The 13,217-nt window shown below is 45.8% G+C and overlaps 2 protein-coding genes across 2 annotated transcripts; one reads left to right on the top strand and one right to left on the bottom strand.

Moving 5' to 3' along the window:
- Window positions 1-511: 511 nt before the first annotated feature.
- Window positions 512-2,780, bottom strand: LOC125516167. The gene has a single exon (XM_048681651.1). It carries the CDS (start codon window positions 2,740-2,742, stop codon window positions 553-555), a length of 2,190 nt encoding a protein of 729 aa, XP_048537608.1. The 5' UTR covers window positions 2,743-2,780; the 3' UTR covers window positions 512-552.
- A 450-nt stretch (window positions 2,781-3,230) lies between these two features.
- Window positions 3,231-3,882, top strand: LOC125512555 (dehydration-responsive element-binding protein 2C-like). The gene has a single exon (XM_048677651.1). The coding sequence runs from the start codon at window positions 3,234-3,236 to the stop codon at window positions 3,807-3,809; it is 576 nt and encodes a 191-aa protein (XP_048533608.1). The 5' UTR covers window positions 3,231-3,233; the 3' UTR covers window positions 3,810-3,882.
- Window positions 3,883-13,217: the final 9,335 nt, after the last annotated feature.

The raw sequence follows: 13,217 nt of genomic DNA, 5'->3' as shown, positions 1-13,217 counted from the left end.
AATGGCGGGAAAGAATGACTGCAGTATGGCGGGAACATAAGGCGGGAAGGGGTTGGCGGGAAACAGGTGGCTGGAACATATGGCGGGAAGGGGTTGGCGGGAAACGGGTGGCGGGAACATATGGTGGGAAGGGGTTGGCGGGAAACGGGTGGCGCGAAAATAAATTTAGCCTAAAGTATGAGCCATGCAACTTCGGCCTACACGAGACCAAAAAGGATTTTTCGGCCTAAACTTGACCAAAAAGTTTATTTCGGCCTACACTTGATCAAAAAGTTTCTTTTTTGCCAGGTCCCCACCATTTCGGCCAAGGGAAGGCCGAAAAGGCTACTTCGACCTAGAGATGGCCGAAAACTCCCATTTCGGCCAGCACGTGGCCGGCGAGGTGCTACTTTTGATTTTTATCCAAATTATGCTATAGTTTCCGAAAATGCTATAAAATATGTCATAGTTTTGAAAAAAATGCATACAGTATTCATAGTAGGTTAATAACTGATATTCATATACACGCCCAATCAAACAAATATAAAGAAATACAAATGATGACATTATCAGCTAACGCGAGTGTTCGACATCACTCTCGGGACGACAAACAATGCCCGCATGCCCGAGCAACGCCCAAAGCACGGTGATGAACTCTCCGCCACGGCGGAGCGACTTGGCATGCGCCGTGACGTTCTCCGACGGCGCCAGGAAGACGATGAGCTCCGCCCAGAACTCGGCCAGGATTCTCCAGACCGCCTCCTCGTCGCCGACCTCCTCGGCCAGCTGCCGGGCGAGCTTCGAAGCCTTCCGCAGCGTCTCGTTCATGCTCCCGCCGAGGCACGTCGCCGCGCGCTCGTACCGCACCAACGGCCCGGCGCAGCGCGCGAGGACCCTCGCCACCTCCTCCGCGACGCCCTCGTAGAGCTCCTCCGTCCACGCCGGGTGGTCCGGCAGGAGCTGCGGCTTCAGCGCCACGAGGTACGCGCAGTACCGTGACAGGTGCGTCGCCACGACCACCGTGTCGTCGCAGTCTCCGCCGTCCTCGACGTCGTTGTCGTCGCTGCCATGAGCAGCTGCCTCCGAGCGCTTGATCTCGAGCAAACTCGTGGCGACATGCCACACGAGGATCTGCTCGGAGATGCTTCTCTCACCACTGCCGCCGGCGCCGACACGGCAAGCCCAGGTAAACTTATCGGCGACGCCGCTCCGTTGCAACGACAGCACGCCGTTCCCGAGTGCTCCGTGGTTCGTCCTCAGCGTCGTCACGATGGCTGCCTTGACCGACGGCGGCACGGGGACCGACGTCTTGGAGATCCGGTCGACCTGCCGGGAAACGCATCCGCAGTAGCACATGCGGGTCTGCAGGACGGACGTCTGACCGAACCGGTCGTCCCAGCGCTGGACGGAGTTGAACCGGAGGACGCGGGCGAGCTTGCCGCGCGTCCACCGCGACCTGCGCCACGACGGGCGGCGCGCGTACTCGCAGATGGTGGCCACCTTGATCCAGTCGGAGCGGACGTAGTTGGCGATCTCCCACCCTTCCGTGAAGACGATGGCGACGATGAAGGAGACGGTGACGAGCACGTCGAGGCCGGCGATGGCGTGAAACACGGTGTCGTGGCGCTGCAGGTAGTTCCTGAGCTGCTCGTAGTCCACGGCGAGCGCCGTGCCTTGGGTGGTCATGTCGTGCACGATGGCGCCGCCGGCCGCGAGGCAGCTGAGCCACGTGGCGAGCACGAGGATGGAGTTGAGCACCGGGAACCACCACCCGCTGGCGTAGAAGGAGGTGAGCTTGGAGTACAGCAAGTCGGCGAGGAAGGCCAGCTCGGTCTCGATCACCCCGAATGCTCTCTCGGGGCTCCCCGCGAGGAGGCCATCGTGGACGAATGCGAGAGCTCGGCGAGAGCCCACCTCCGCGAGGGGGCACCCGAGGAACCTCCGGAGCTGCAGCTTGAACAGGGCGAAGGACAGGCAGAGATCCTTGGTGTGCGGATAGGACGCGAGGAGCGAGTCTCCGGCGGAAAAAAGGCGCCATATCCGGTCCATGGTGACCACGTGCCCGGCATCGGCGCACAACGACGGCGCCTGAGAAGTCCGGCCAATTTGGTACCCATGCGGCCTGGCCTCGATATGCAGCTTCTCCTCGCCCATCACCAGGTAAGGCGGCACGCCGTCTTGCGCGCTGTCTTCTCCTGGATGATCTAGCTCTCGGCAATGGAGTTGCTTCATGTAGTCGGAGACGAGGTAAGCGTTGAGGCCGACGGCGAACGAGTTCCTCGCGAGCTCCGCGGCGACGAGCCGGTGGATGAGCTTGACGAGGCTGAGCACCCAGAGCCAAAGGAGCACGCCGGTGAGCTGCGGGCTCCCGGCCTCTCCGCCGCTGCTGATGATGAGGAACGCCACCCAGCCCATCCGCGCCAGCTGCTCGACGGAGGGGCGGAACTTGCTGCCGCCGGAGGCGTTGCTGTCGATGGTGAGGGAGGAGGAGCGGGCGGTGTCGATGGTGTTGCGCAGGAACTGGAGGAAGACGGTCCAGGCGAGGAGGAGGGGCACGCGCGCGGCGTCCCACTTGGCGGCCGCGGAGACGGCGTAGGAGACGAGCGGGAGGAAGAGCGTGGACGCGGCCCACACGAAGAGGCGGAGCGCGGGGTGGCCGGCGCGGCGGCGGTAGGAGCTGAGCACGACGAGGAGGGACAGGAGGATGATGCTCACGATGGCCGCCACCTCCATGAGGAGAAGGTTCAGCAGGCTGGTTCCCATGGCGCTCGATCGCTGGGCTCGCTGCTCACTTCGATTGATCTTCGAACTTCGTATCAAAGATGATCAGCATGCACACGAAGTATTGGCCTGCTTTCATTGCATGCATGCATGCGCATGCAGAAGAAGTTTGGACTACAAGTCAAGTAAAAGATCAGAGATCAATTCTTTGCTTTAGGTGCGCAATGAAAGATCCTACCAATGACCGCTGGAAAGTCACCCCATCACATGTACGAGTCTTAGAGCATCTCCAACAGGTACGGCAAAAGGCGCGCCCGCGCGGTAAAATTTGGTTTTAGCGCGCGCCGGCTGGTTCCGCGCACTCCAGCAGTGGCGGGAACTTACCGCGCGCGGGAAAGAAAGCGGCACGCGGCGCGGTAGATTTGGCACGCCGCTTCGCGCGCGCCTATAAAATGCCGCGCTCGCCACGCGCACAGACACAGCCACGCGCCCTTCCCTCGCAACCTCGCCGCTTCGCCGCTTCCCGCGCCACCATGCCGTCGCGCCGCCGGGGTTCTTCGGGCTATCGCGGCGTCCGCGAGCGCCCCAACGGCTGGTACTCCGTCGAGATCCGGTCCGGCGACGTCCGGCTCGGCCTCGGGTCGTTCCGGAGCGCGTACGAGGCGGCCCGCGCGTACGAGGCAGCGGCGTGGCGCTTGGATAGGCCCCGGTCGCAGATGAACTTCCGGGACGTCTTCACGCGCGAGCAGGCGCAGCGCGTCGCCCCTCCGCCGCGTCTCATCACCGACATGGACCGTGCCGACCATGCTCGGCGCTGCCGCCGCCTTCTCATCGCCGAGGAGGACGAGCGAGCCATGGCGGAGTGGCGCCGTCGCCACCCGGAGGACGTCGCCGACGAGCGTGCCTACTGGGCGGAGAGGACGGCAAGGCGCCGCGCGGAGCGGGCGGACCGGCGTCGGCGGAAGGCATTGGCGAATGCGCAGTGCGATATCGTTGAAGCAGGTGGGAGGTCGATCTTCACGTCAGACAATGAACGTTGGGACGACATATGGCTCGATACCTCGGACAACACCGACGAGAATGGTGATGATGGTAGCGACTTGGAGTAGTTTCTATCTATGTATGCCGTAGTAGTTTCTATCTAGTTGCACCGTAGTTCTATCTATCTATGCTTTCGAACTATCTATCTAGTTGCACCGATGTAAAATACCTTTGTATCGTTTTTTATCTATACAATTTATCGTTTTTTATTATCCTAATATTTATCTATGCTTCCGAAAATGTTGTAAAAATGAGCGCGCGTGCTGCATTTTTGCGCGCTGCTGGAGCGACGCGCGCGCGCTGCATCTTAGCGCGGCTGCTGGAGTTAGCGCCGCGCGCCGCGCCAAACCAGGTGATGGACGCGCGACAAAGCTGTTTTTTGCGCGCGGCGCGTTCAACCTGACATGTTCACACACACGTCTCTGTGAATATACGTAGTAGATAATATTTTTCTACCCTTCAAAAGAAAATTTCTTTTGTGAGGGAAAAGATGGATCAGATTTGGCACCCATGCGCTCGAACTTTCTTAGTACATGACACATACATACAAGGATAGCAAGCCCCCGTTTGTTTCAGTTTTGATTGGATTCGAATCACCTCTCAATTTGCTTCAATGATAAAGATAATTCATAGAGATTTTCAAGAGGAATATACTAAAGATCCCACTATTTCTCCAGCGATGGTGCATGAGTTTATTGAAACAAGGGTGACAGAGAATATGAACGAGGCCTTGTGTAGGCCTTTTTCAGGAAAAAAGAAGTTTCAGATGCTTTATTTCAAATAGGGCCACTTAAAGCTCGGGGCTCAGATGGCCTACCTGCTAGGTTCTACTAGAGGAACTGGTTAATTCTTAAAACACAAATCATTGTTGTTGTTTTGAAGTTTTTTTATACTGGTCTTATGCCTGATGGAGTGAACGATACTGCTATTTATGTTTCTCTATCAACATAAATTTACAGAGAAACATAAATATTAGTGTTGCAATTTTGCTATTGGGCAGTCGCCTAAAATTTTCCGGTCCAGTTATTTTGTTTCATGTTTTCATGTGTGTTTGTTTCCATTATTTTTTGAGACAAATTCTCTTTTTTATGTATGTGTATTTGAGCATGTTGGGTACATGTGCAAATTATTATACACAGAAGTAATTTATAATGTGTGTCTAAATTATATTAGAGTGTGGACATTGTACTATTATATACTTATTATCAAATATTAGAAAAATGTGCAATTTCCTTTCAAATTGTGTGTAAGTATTATCCTTCATTGGTTTTAATTTTTCATCTTCTTTGTTTGTTAAGGGTAATACCAATGCTACTAATTTATTATTTCTTAGAAAATTTCATTTTTTTGTTTTTGTTTTTGTTTTAAAGTATTGTAATAACTACTCCTAATTATTATTATTAATCTATTTCTTCATTAAGGGTGACACTGATGCCCCTAATTCATTCTTCCTCGGGAAACCTCATTTTTTGTTTTGATTTTCTTTTGATTTTAGTTTTAGCATATGGGGAGAAGAAGGCAGCTGAGCCTTTGGAACTCAATCAGATGGTGGTTACCAATTTGACTGAACCGGAAAAAAAATCAGGCACATGCTTAATAATTGTCCATTTTTTGTAGCTTTTTTCTTCTCGCGTGTGCCAATTATTCACTTCCTTTCCTTTTTCTTGTTGTTTAGTTAATTGTTTAACCATAGTATTTTCATCTATTTATGTGCATGATTCTAATAGGGTGATACGAGTAATCCTAATTGATTCTACCTTACAATATCGTATTTTTATTATGTCTTGGTTTAGTGATGCTTGGTCAATTTCTTCCCTTGTTGAATTTTCTCCTATATTTGTGCATGCAACACTTTTTCATGCTTTCATGTGTGTTTGATTCTGTTTTTCTTTTTCTTTTTTTTTGAGTTACTTTTTCTTTTCTCTTTATGTGTATGTGTGCATATTGGTTATGTGCGTAAATTTTTATATACGTAATTATTATGCAATATATGTGTAAATTATATTAGAGTGTGCAAATTGCACTATTGTATGCTTATTCTTACATATTATAAAAATGTACATTTTCGATGCAAATTGTGTGAAGTATTTTTCCTTTTATTTGTTTTTTGTTTTCTTTCTTCGTTCGGGTAATATCGATGCCATTAATTCATTTTTTTTTCTTAGAAGACTTCACATATGTATTTGTCCTTTTCTTATATGCCACGCATAAAAATATATTGTTATGAAATTTTCCATGAACATGTTATACATGTATTTCCATATGCATAATTTTTTGACGAAAATATTGTAAGGGAGGCCCCTATAGTATAGCTGGAGCAACAAACTCAAGTTGCAAGTAGCACGCCTTGAACCTGGGTGGGTGGGAAGGCATGAGCCCTTTTCCACGATTAGGCCATGCCTTAGTCTGCATATGCATAATTTTTCTGTGCTATAGAAATATTGTATTTAAATACCGGGCTCCCTGAAGGCATTTCGGATAGCATCACAAACTATGTTAACTTCATTTGAATTTTGTTTGCATGACAAAATTGATGGTGACCATATTTGGCATAATATATGACTTAAACAAAGCTTTTACAAAGAAGAATGAAGACATCATAGATGCCATTGGTCACCTTGAAATCACAAAACAAGAGTTGTAGAACTTGCCACAGGATAGTGCACAGAAAGATTTCTCTTCAAGAGCTTAACTTCTTTTTGTGTGAAGCACAAAATCAATGGCGTTGACATGGATTGTTTGTATAAGCCGATTGATCTAGCTACAAGGTTCTTTGATTATGTTTTTTGAAGAATATGTGTTGTCTCTATGTTGATATGTCACTGGGTGCACTTTAGCTAGATGTAAGTTGCGTGAAAACTAAATTTGGGTCAGCCAATTTTTCTGACCGTTAATTGACACTTTTAGATTCGTGCTCCTTTTTTTTCTCCTATGTGATGTGTCTTGTTTTGGGTTGGAAACTGTTGACTGGCCTCTTCATTTTGGGTCTGTAAATTCCAAAACAAGCTGGCCCATTAATATGTGCGACCCAACAAGCTCTATGTAGCCCATCTGATGACCCAGTCCACCTCTCTCCCTTTGTTTGTTCTGTTTTTATGTGGTTTTATTTTTTATTTTTAATTATTGGTTGGTTTATTATTATTATTTTGTGGTTATTTTCGAAATGTTGGGTGAGTGTAGGTATATACACACAAATAGTCAAATACTATAAGATATGTGCAAAAATTGAAATATTATATGATTATCCTTTTGCAAACTGAAGAGTGCAATTTCAATGCAAATTTGTGTGCAAGTTTTTTTAAATGTTTTTTTCTCTTCTTAGAGGGTGATACCAATGCCACTATTTCATTCTTCCTAATAAAACGTCATTGTTTTATTTTTGTTTTTATTTATTTATTTTCTTTAAGGGTAATATCAATGCCACTAGATATTTCGTTCTTAGGAAACTTTTCGTGTGTGTATCATGTGCAAATTATATGATTGTTTGTTTTAGATTTTGTTTCATTTTGTGTCGTTTGAAAGGGTAATACTGATGCCACTAATTCATTCTTCCTTAAAAAACTTTATTACTTTGATTTTCTTTTAGTATTTTTTCGTTTTCTTTCTTTTTTAAAGGCTAATATCAATGCCACAAATTTACTCTTTCTTAGAAAAATTGTTATATATTGATTTTGATTTTCCTTTTGGTTTCATTCCTTATTATTTTATTTCATCTGTACGGGTAATACCAATGTCACTAATTCATTCCTTCTTAGGAAACATACATTATTATATGTTTATTCTTACATATTAAAAAGAAGTACAATTTCTGTGTAAGTTGTATGCAAATTTTGTCATTGTTTGGTTTTCATTTTCTTCTTCTTAAAGGGCAAAACTATTGACACTAATTGGTTATTTCATAGAACCTTCATTATTTTGCTTTTGGTTTAGTTTTTACTCCATTCTCTTTCTTCTTAAAGGGTAATAACATGCCACTAATTCATTATTCCTTAGAAAAATTCATTATTTTGATTTTTTTTAGTTTTTATTTTATTTTCTTTCTTCTTATAGGGTGATATCAATGCGAAAAAATCATTCTTCCTTAGAAAATTAACTATATTTATTCTAATTTTGCTTTTCTTTTATTTATTTCACCTATAAGTGTAATACCAATGCCATTAATTCATTCCTTCTAAAAAATCTTTCATTATTGTATGTTTATCCTAGCATATTTATAAAATCACAATTTTTGTGTAAAATGTATGCAAATATTCTCATTGTTTGTTTTAGTGTTTTTTTCATTTTTTTTTCTTCTTAAAGGGCAATACTATTGCCACTAATTCACTCTTTTATAGAATGTTTTTTATTTTGTTTTCATTTTTATTTCATTTCTTTCTTATTAAAGGGTAATACTAATGCCACTAATTCATTCTCCATAGAAAACTTCATTATTTTGTTTTTGTTTTTGTTTTAGTCTTTTCATTTATTTTTAAGGGTAATATCAATGCCACAAATTAATTCTTCCATAGAAAAATTAATTATTTTGATTTTGATGTTGCACAAATTTTGTCAATGTTTTTTTTCTGTAACTATCAATGCTACCAATGCCACTGATTCATTCCTTCTTACGAACTTCATTTTTTGTGAAAAAATCATTATTATATGTTAATACTTGCATATTATAAAAATGCATAATTTCTATGTAAATTATTCAATTTTCTTCTTAAAGGGTACTATCTCCGTCCTGATTTATATTTCCCCTTAATATTTTGTGCCGAATTTTGACCATGGATTTAATTAACAAAATGGTAATGCATGTCACAGAAAATAGTATCACTGAAAACTATGTTGAAATATGATTTCAGCGATATAATTTTTTATGACATGCTTTAACATTTTGTCAGTTAAATCTACGATCCAATTTTGGCTCAAAATACGAAGAGGACCAATAAATCAGGACGAAGATAGTAGTACTTAATTTTATTTTATTTTCTTCTTTATGGGTTATACGAATGCGACTATATTATTTCTTAAACTGTCCATTTTTTTTTTGCATATGTATGCGACTATATTATTTCTTAAACTGTCCATTTTTTTTTTGCATATGTATGCGACATGCATACAGTCCTATAGTCCTATCAATTCATCCAGGACATGCACATCGGACCCATCCATGCATACATGCTCATCAACTACATGCACGGATGCAAAAATTGAAAGCAGAAGTCATCGGCATGCATGCATGCATGCATCAGACCATGCAACACGTTCACCCGGGCGAGAGACGCAGCCGGTTGATGAGCATACATGCATCAGACCGTGAAACGAGACGTACAGAACACAATCTATACTACTTATAATACTTATAAAAGATCAAACATTATCTTCATTAAGTGCACCTCATAAAACGTACACAAATACATTACCACCACATGATTAGTTACACTAAACTCAATCTAACGACTAGCCTTAACCTAATTTGTTCTCTATATACACTTAGCAATTTACATTGACTGGTCGTACTCCACCATAAAGGAAAATATAAAAATCCATGCATGGTCAATTAGGAAACTATAATCACAGACACATCCTATTAAGAAACTAATCACGAGTACATCTAATTATTAGGAAACTAATCACAAACCAATCCTATTATTAAGAAAAAAATCACGCGCGCATCATATTATTACGAAAATAATTACGAGCCATCTTATTAAGAAATTAATCACGGACGCATCTAATTATTAGGAAATTAATCATGGCTGCATCCTATTAGATAACTAATCGCGAACACATTTAATTATTAGGAAACTAATCGCGAGCGTATCCTATCGTCTCCTATCAAGAAATCGCGATCGCGAGTCGCCAGCCATCACCAGCCCACCACCCACGCGAGCCACAGTGGGAGACACGCGAGGAGGAGCTGCGGCTTCCTCCGAACACACACACACGTGCCGTCGTCGCCTTCGTCCTCTGCCTGGAGGCTAGGTCACTCTTCTACTAACTGCAACGACTTTGTCCACATCCTGGGCATGCTCTCCGGAAACCACCGACATCCGCGTCGACTTCAGCTCCATCCACAACACCCACGCTGACAACCACCCACCGCCGAGGTCCTTCAAGTGGGGGCAACACTGAGTATCTTGGACCAGTATAAGCGGGCCAAAAAAATCTGCCCCCACAGCCATGCATGTAGATTCGCCTGGTTGCCAACCATCGTCGTCCCCAGGGCAGTGCAGGTCTCGGCCACTGTGCAGCAGGTGAAGCTAATCACGGCCCTATCTCACTCGCCCGAAGCCACCGCAGACTCCCTCAGCTCTGACGCGTGCTGCTCCGTTGGACACGCTTGTCCGGTACTCGCGCGTGGACGACGTCGTCCAAAGCTAATCCCGGTGCGTGAAGGCCGCCGCCTCAAAGCTGGACGACCGACTCACCTGCGTCGACAACACCGCCCAGCTGGTAAGAGGACACGGTCGCCGCAGCCGCTCGCAGGCCTGAACGATGGAGACGCTCGCCTTCACGCGAACGGACCACACGCACATTAATCAGGTAAGTACCGAGTGTTGTTTTTTTATTGTCATCTCTACCTCGCCGGTGATGACACATCTAGAAGTACAGGAACTAGAGATGAGGCAATGAGAAACAGAGGAGCGCTGGAGCACACACAGAGACACTCGCCTTCTTTCTTTTTTTATTTTCTCACTGATTTTCGCGTACCTGCAACAGACATCCCTGTTTTTTGAAGTATTGACTATGGCCAACTCATGACTACATAGTGAACTCATAGACAAATTCGCTGAACCAAGACCTTACTCGCAGTCATGAAATTGCGTTTCACTGAAAAAACCCAGAAGTTTGCATAAGTTTTAATGAAAAAAAAACTAAAGTTCGCATAAGTTTTACTAAAAAAAACCAAAGTTTGCATAAGTGTATTTGTTTGTCCAGCAGATACATGGCAATTGTAATTTTACATGAGCATTTTCATACCGTCCTTATCTACAGTTGAGTTAACATGTTTTTCTAATAGAAAACTTGGACCACATACAAGAGAAGCAAAAACTGCATGTTGATTATGATGATGATGAATGTAGAATATTTTGTGGTCATGGTAAATTCTCATATCATTTAGTACATAAACAATATTCACAATTTTTTTATCTATACTACTTATAAAAAAGCAAACATTATCTTCTCTAAGTGCACCCTATAAAATGTATACAGATACATTACCACCGCATGATTAGTCCCACTAAACTCAATCTAACGGCTAGCCTTAACCTAATCTGTTCTTTGTGTACACTTAGCAATTTACATTGACTGACCGTACTCCACCGCGGAGGAAAATATAGAAATCCATGCCTGGTCAATTAGGAAACTATAATCACGGACACATCCTATTAAGAAACTAATCACGGGTACATCTAATTATTAGGAAAACTAATCACAAACCCATCCTATTATTAAGAAAAAAATCACACGCGCATCCTATTATTAAGAAAATAATTACGAGCCATCCTATTAGAAAATTAATCACGGACGCATCTAATTATTAGGAAACTAATCATGGCTGCATCCTATTAGATAACTGTGACGCCCCGAGACCGATGTGCCAGTTGTCCTCCAGTTTTTCGTTGTTGTTGCTTTGTCATTTGCTTGCGTGTCGCATCTTGTCATGTCATCATGTGCATTGCATCATCATGTTTTCAAAACTTGCATCCGTCCCGGTCTCCTCGTTCCGTCCGTTATCCGTTCTGAGCCCAGACACACTTGCACGCGCCCGCGCATGTTCGAAATAGTATTTTATAAGTGGCGGGAAAATGTTCTCGGAACGGGATGAGAGTTGACGTGTGGTCGTATTATAGCGTAGATAGACCGCCTGTCAAGTTTCATCGCATTCGGAGTTCGTTTGACGCCCCAACGATTAACTATAGCGGCAGTATAGCCGGTCTCAAACGTCGGACGTTTTCGGTCTCCGGAAACAGTTGTCGGGCTGCACTCCTCTCCTCTCATCTCATCCCAACCTCTCTTCACAACCCACCTGCAGCCCACCTAAACCCCCCTCCGTTCTGGTCCGTCAGATCGCGATCGGAGGCTCTGAAACGCTCCAAAAACCCCCCTAAACCCAAACCCTAGCCATTCCTGCCTATATATGGACAACCCCTTCCAAATTTGGCAGCCTAACCCTTCCCCTACCTCCCTGCCGCCTCCCTCCTCAAATTCCGTGCCACCAGCCACCTTCCCCCTCCAAATCCGGCGCCAGCCACCTCACCAGCGCCACTTGGCAGCATCCCAGTGCCTGCGCCGCCACCCAGCCACCGGATCGGCCAACCGAGCGCCGCCACTTGTCGTCCCTGCCTCTAGCCTCCTCTCTCCAGACGCAAGCCCGTCGAGCCCGCGGGAAGCCCGCCAGCGCCCATCTGGGCCCGGATCGCTCCGCCGCTGCTCGTACATCGCTACAGCCCTCGTTCCCGAACGTCTCCTGCGTCGGCTCGCTACCACCGCCTCGCCTTGCCTCATCAGCGACCCCATCTCCGCGCTGCTGAACTCCGGTGACCAGGAGCCGCCGCCGGTGACCCCAGGCCGCCTTCCCTGCTCTCCTCTCTCTTTGTTGCTCCCTCTCCGTCTCCCTGCTCTCTCATGGTCTCTCTCTCTATGCCCTTCGCAGGTCGACGCCGCCGGCCATCTCCGCCCGGATCCGGAACCCCCATCGCCGGAGCTGCCCGTTCCTCACCTCCCCTGCAGTGCTCCGCCGCCCTCCGCGCCGGATCTCGCGCCGCTGCGAGCCCCGCGACCATGGCCGCACCCTTGGTTCGTCTCGCTGCGGGTGCACGCACGCGTTGACCTCGGCTGCTCCAGCATGGGCCAGCCTCTGGCCAAGGCCCAGCTGCTCCTCTGCTGCACCGCGCCAAGGCCCATCTCCCTTGGCCCATGGTGAGACCCCCCCCCCCAGCAGCGTCCCTTTTGTTTTTTTTCTAGTTGGCCCAGACTTGCACCAGTTTCAGCCCGTGGATGTTTTTTTCCAGTCTCTGTGAATTTAGCTAATTTCCAGGGAATTGCAGTTTTATAAAAAACCCCCCTAGTTTCATGCATTTAATAACTTCACAACCGTGCATCGGATCTAAATAAATTATATATGAAACTTGCTTAGAATTTTGTCTAGATTCATAATATCCAACTTTTATCCATGTTTGAAATGTTTAAAATGTTGTTTGATTAATTTTTGCTCTATGTCATGTTAAAATGCTTTAATTCATAACTATTTAACCGTAGCTCCAAACCTAACAAACTTTATATGCTTATGGGGTGGAAAAATGCCTAGTTTATCATGGTGACCTTACTTTGCATGTTTAACAACTTTAAAATTGTGTTTAGGGCAGAACAGTACCATAACCAAAAACATGCATATGAGGAGTTTCCGGAATTGTTGGTCGTTGTTTTCGGCCTCATTTAAACTTGACTAGATGGGTAGTTTTCATTTGCTTCACCCTCTTGCCATG

Source organism: Triticum urartu, chromosome 6, assembly GCF_003073215.2.
Source record: "Triticum urartu cultivar G1812 chromosome 6, Tu2.1, whole genome shotgun sequence".
Classification (NCBI taxonomy): Eukaryota; Viridiplantae; Streptophyta; class Magnoliopsida; order Poales; family Poaceae; genus Triticum; species Triticum urartu.
The sequence above is the reverse complement of the archived record's forward strand: the minus strand, read 5'-3'. Positions and strand labels throughout refer to the sequence as shown.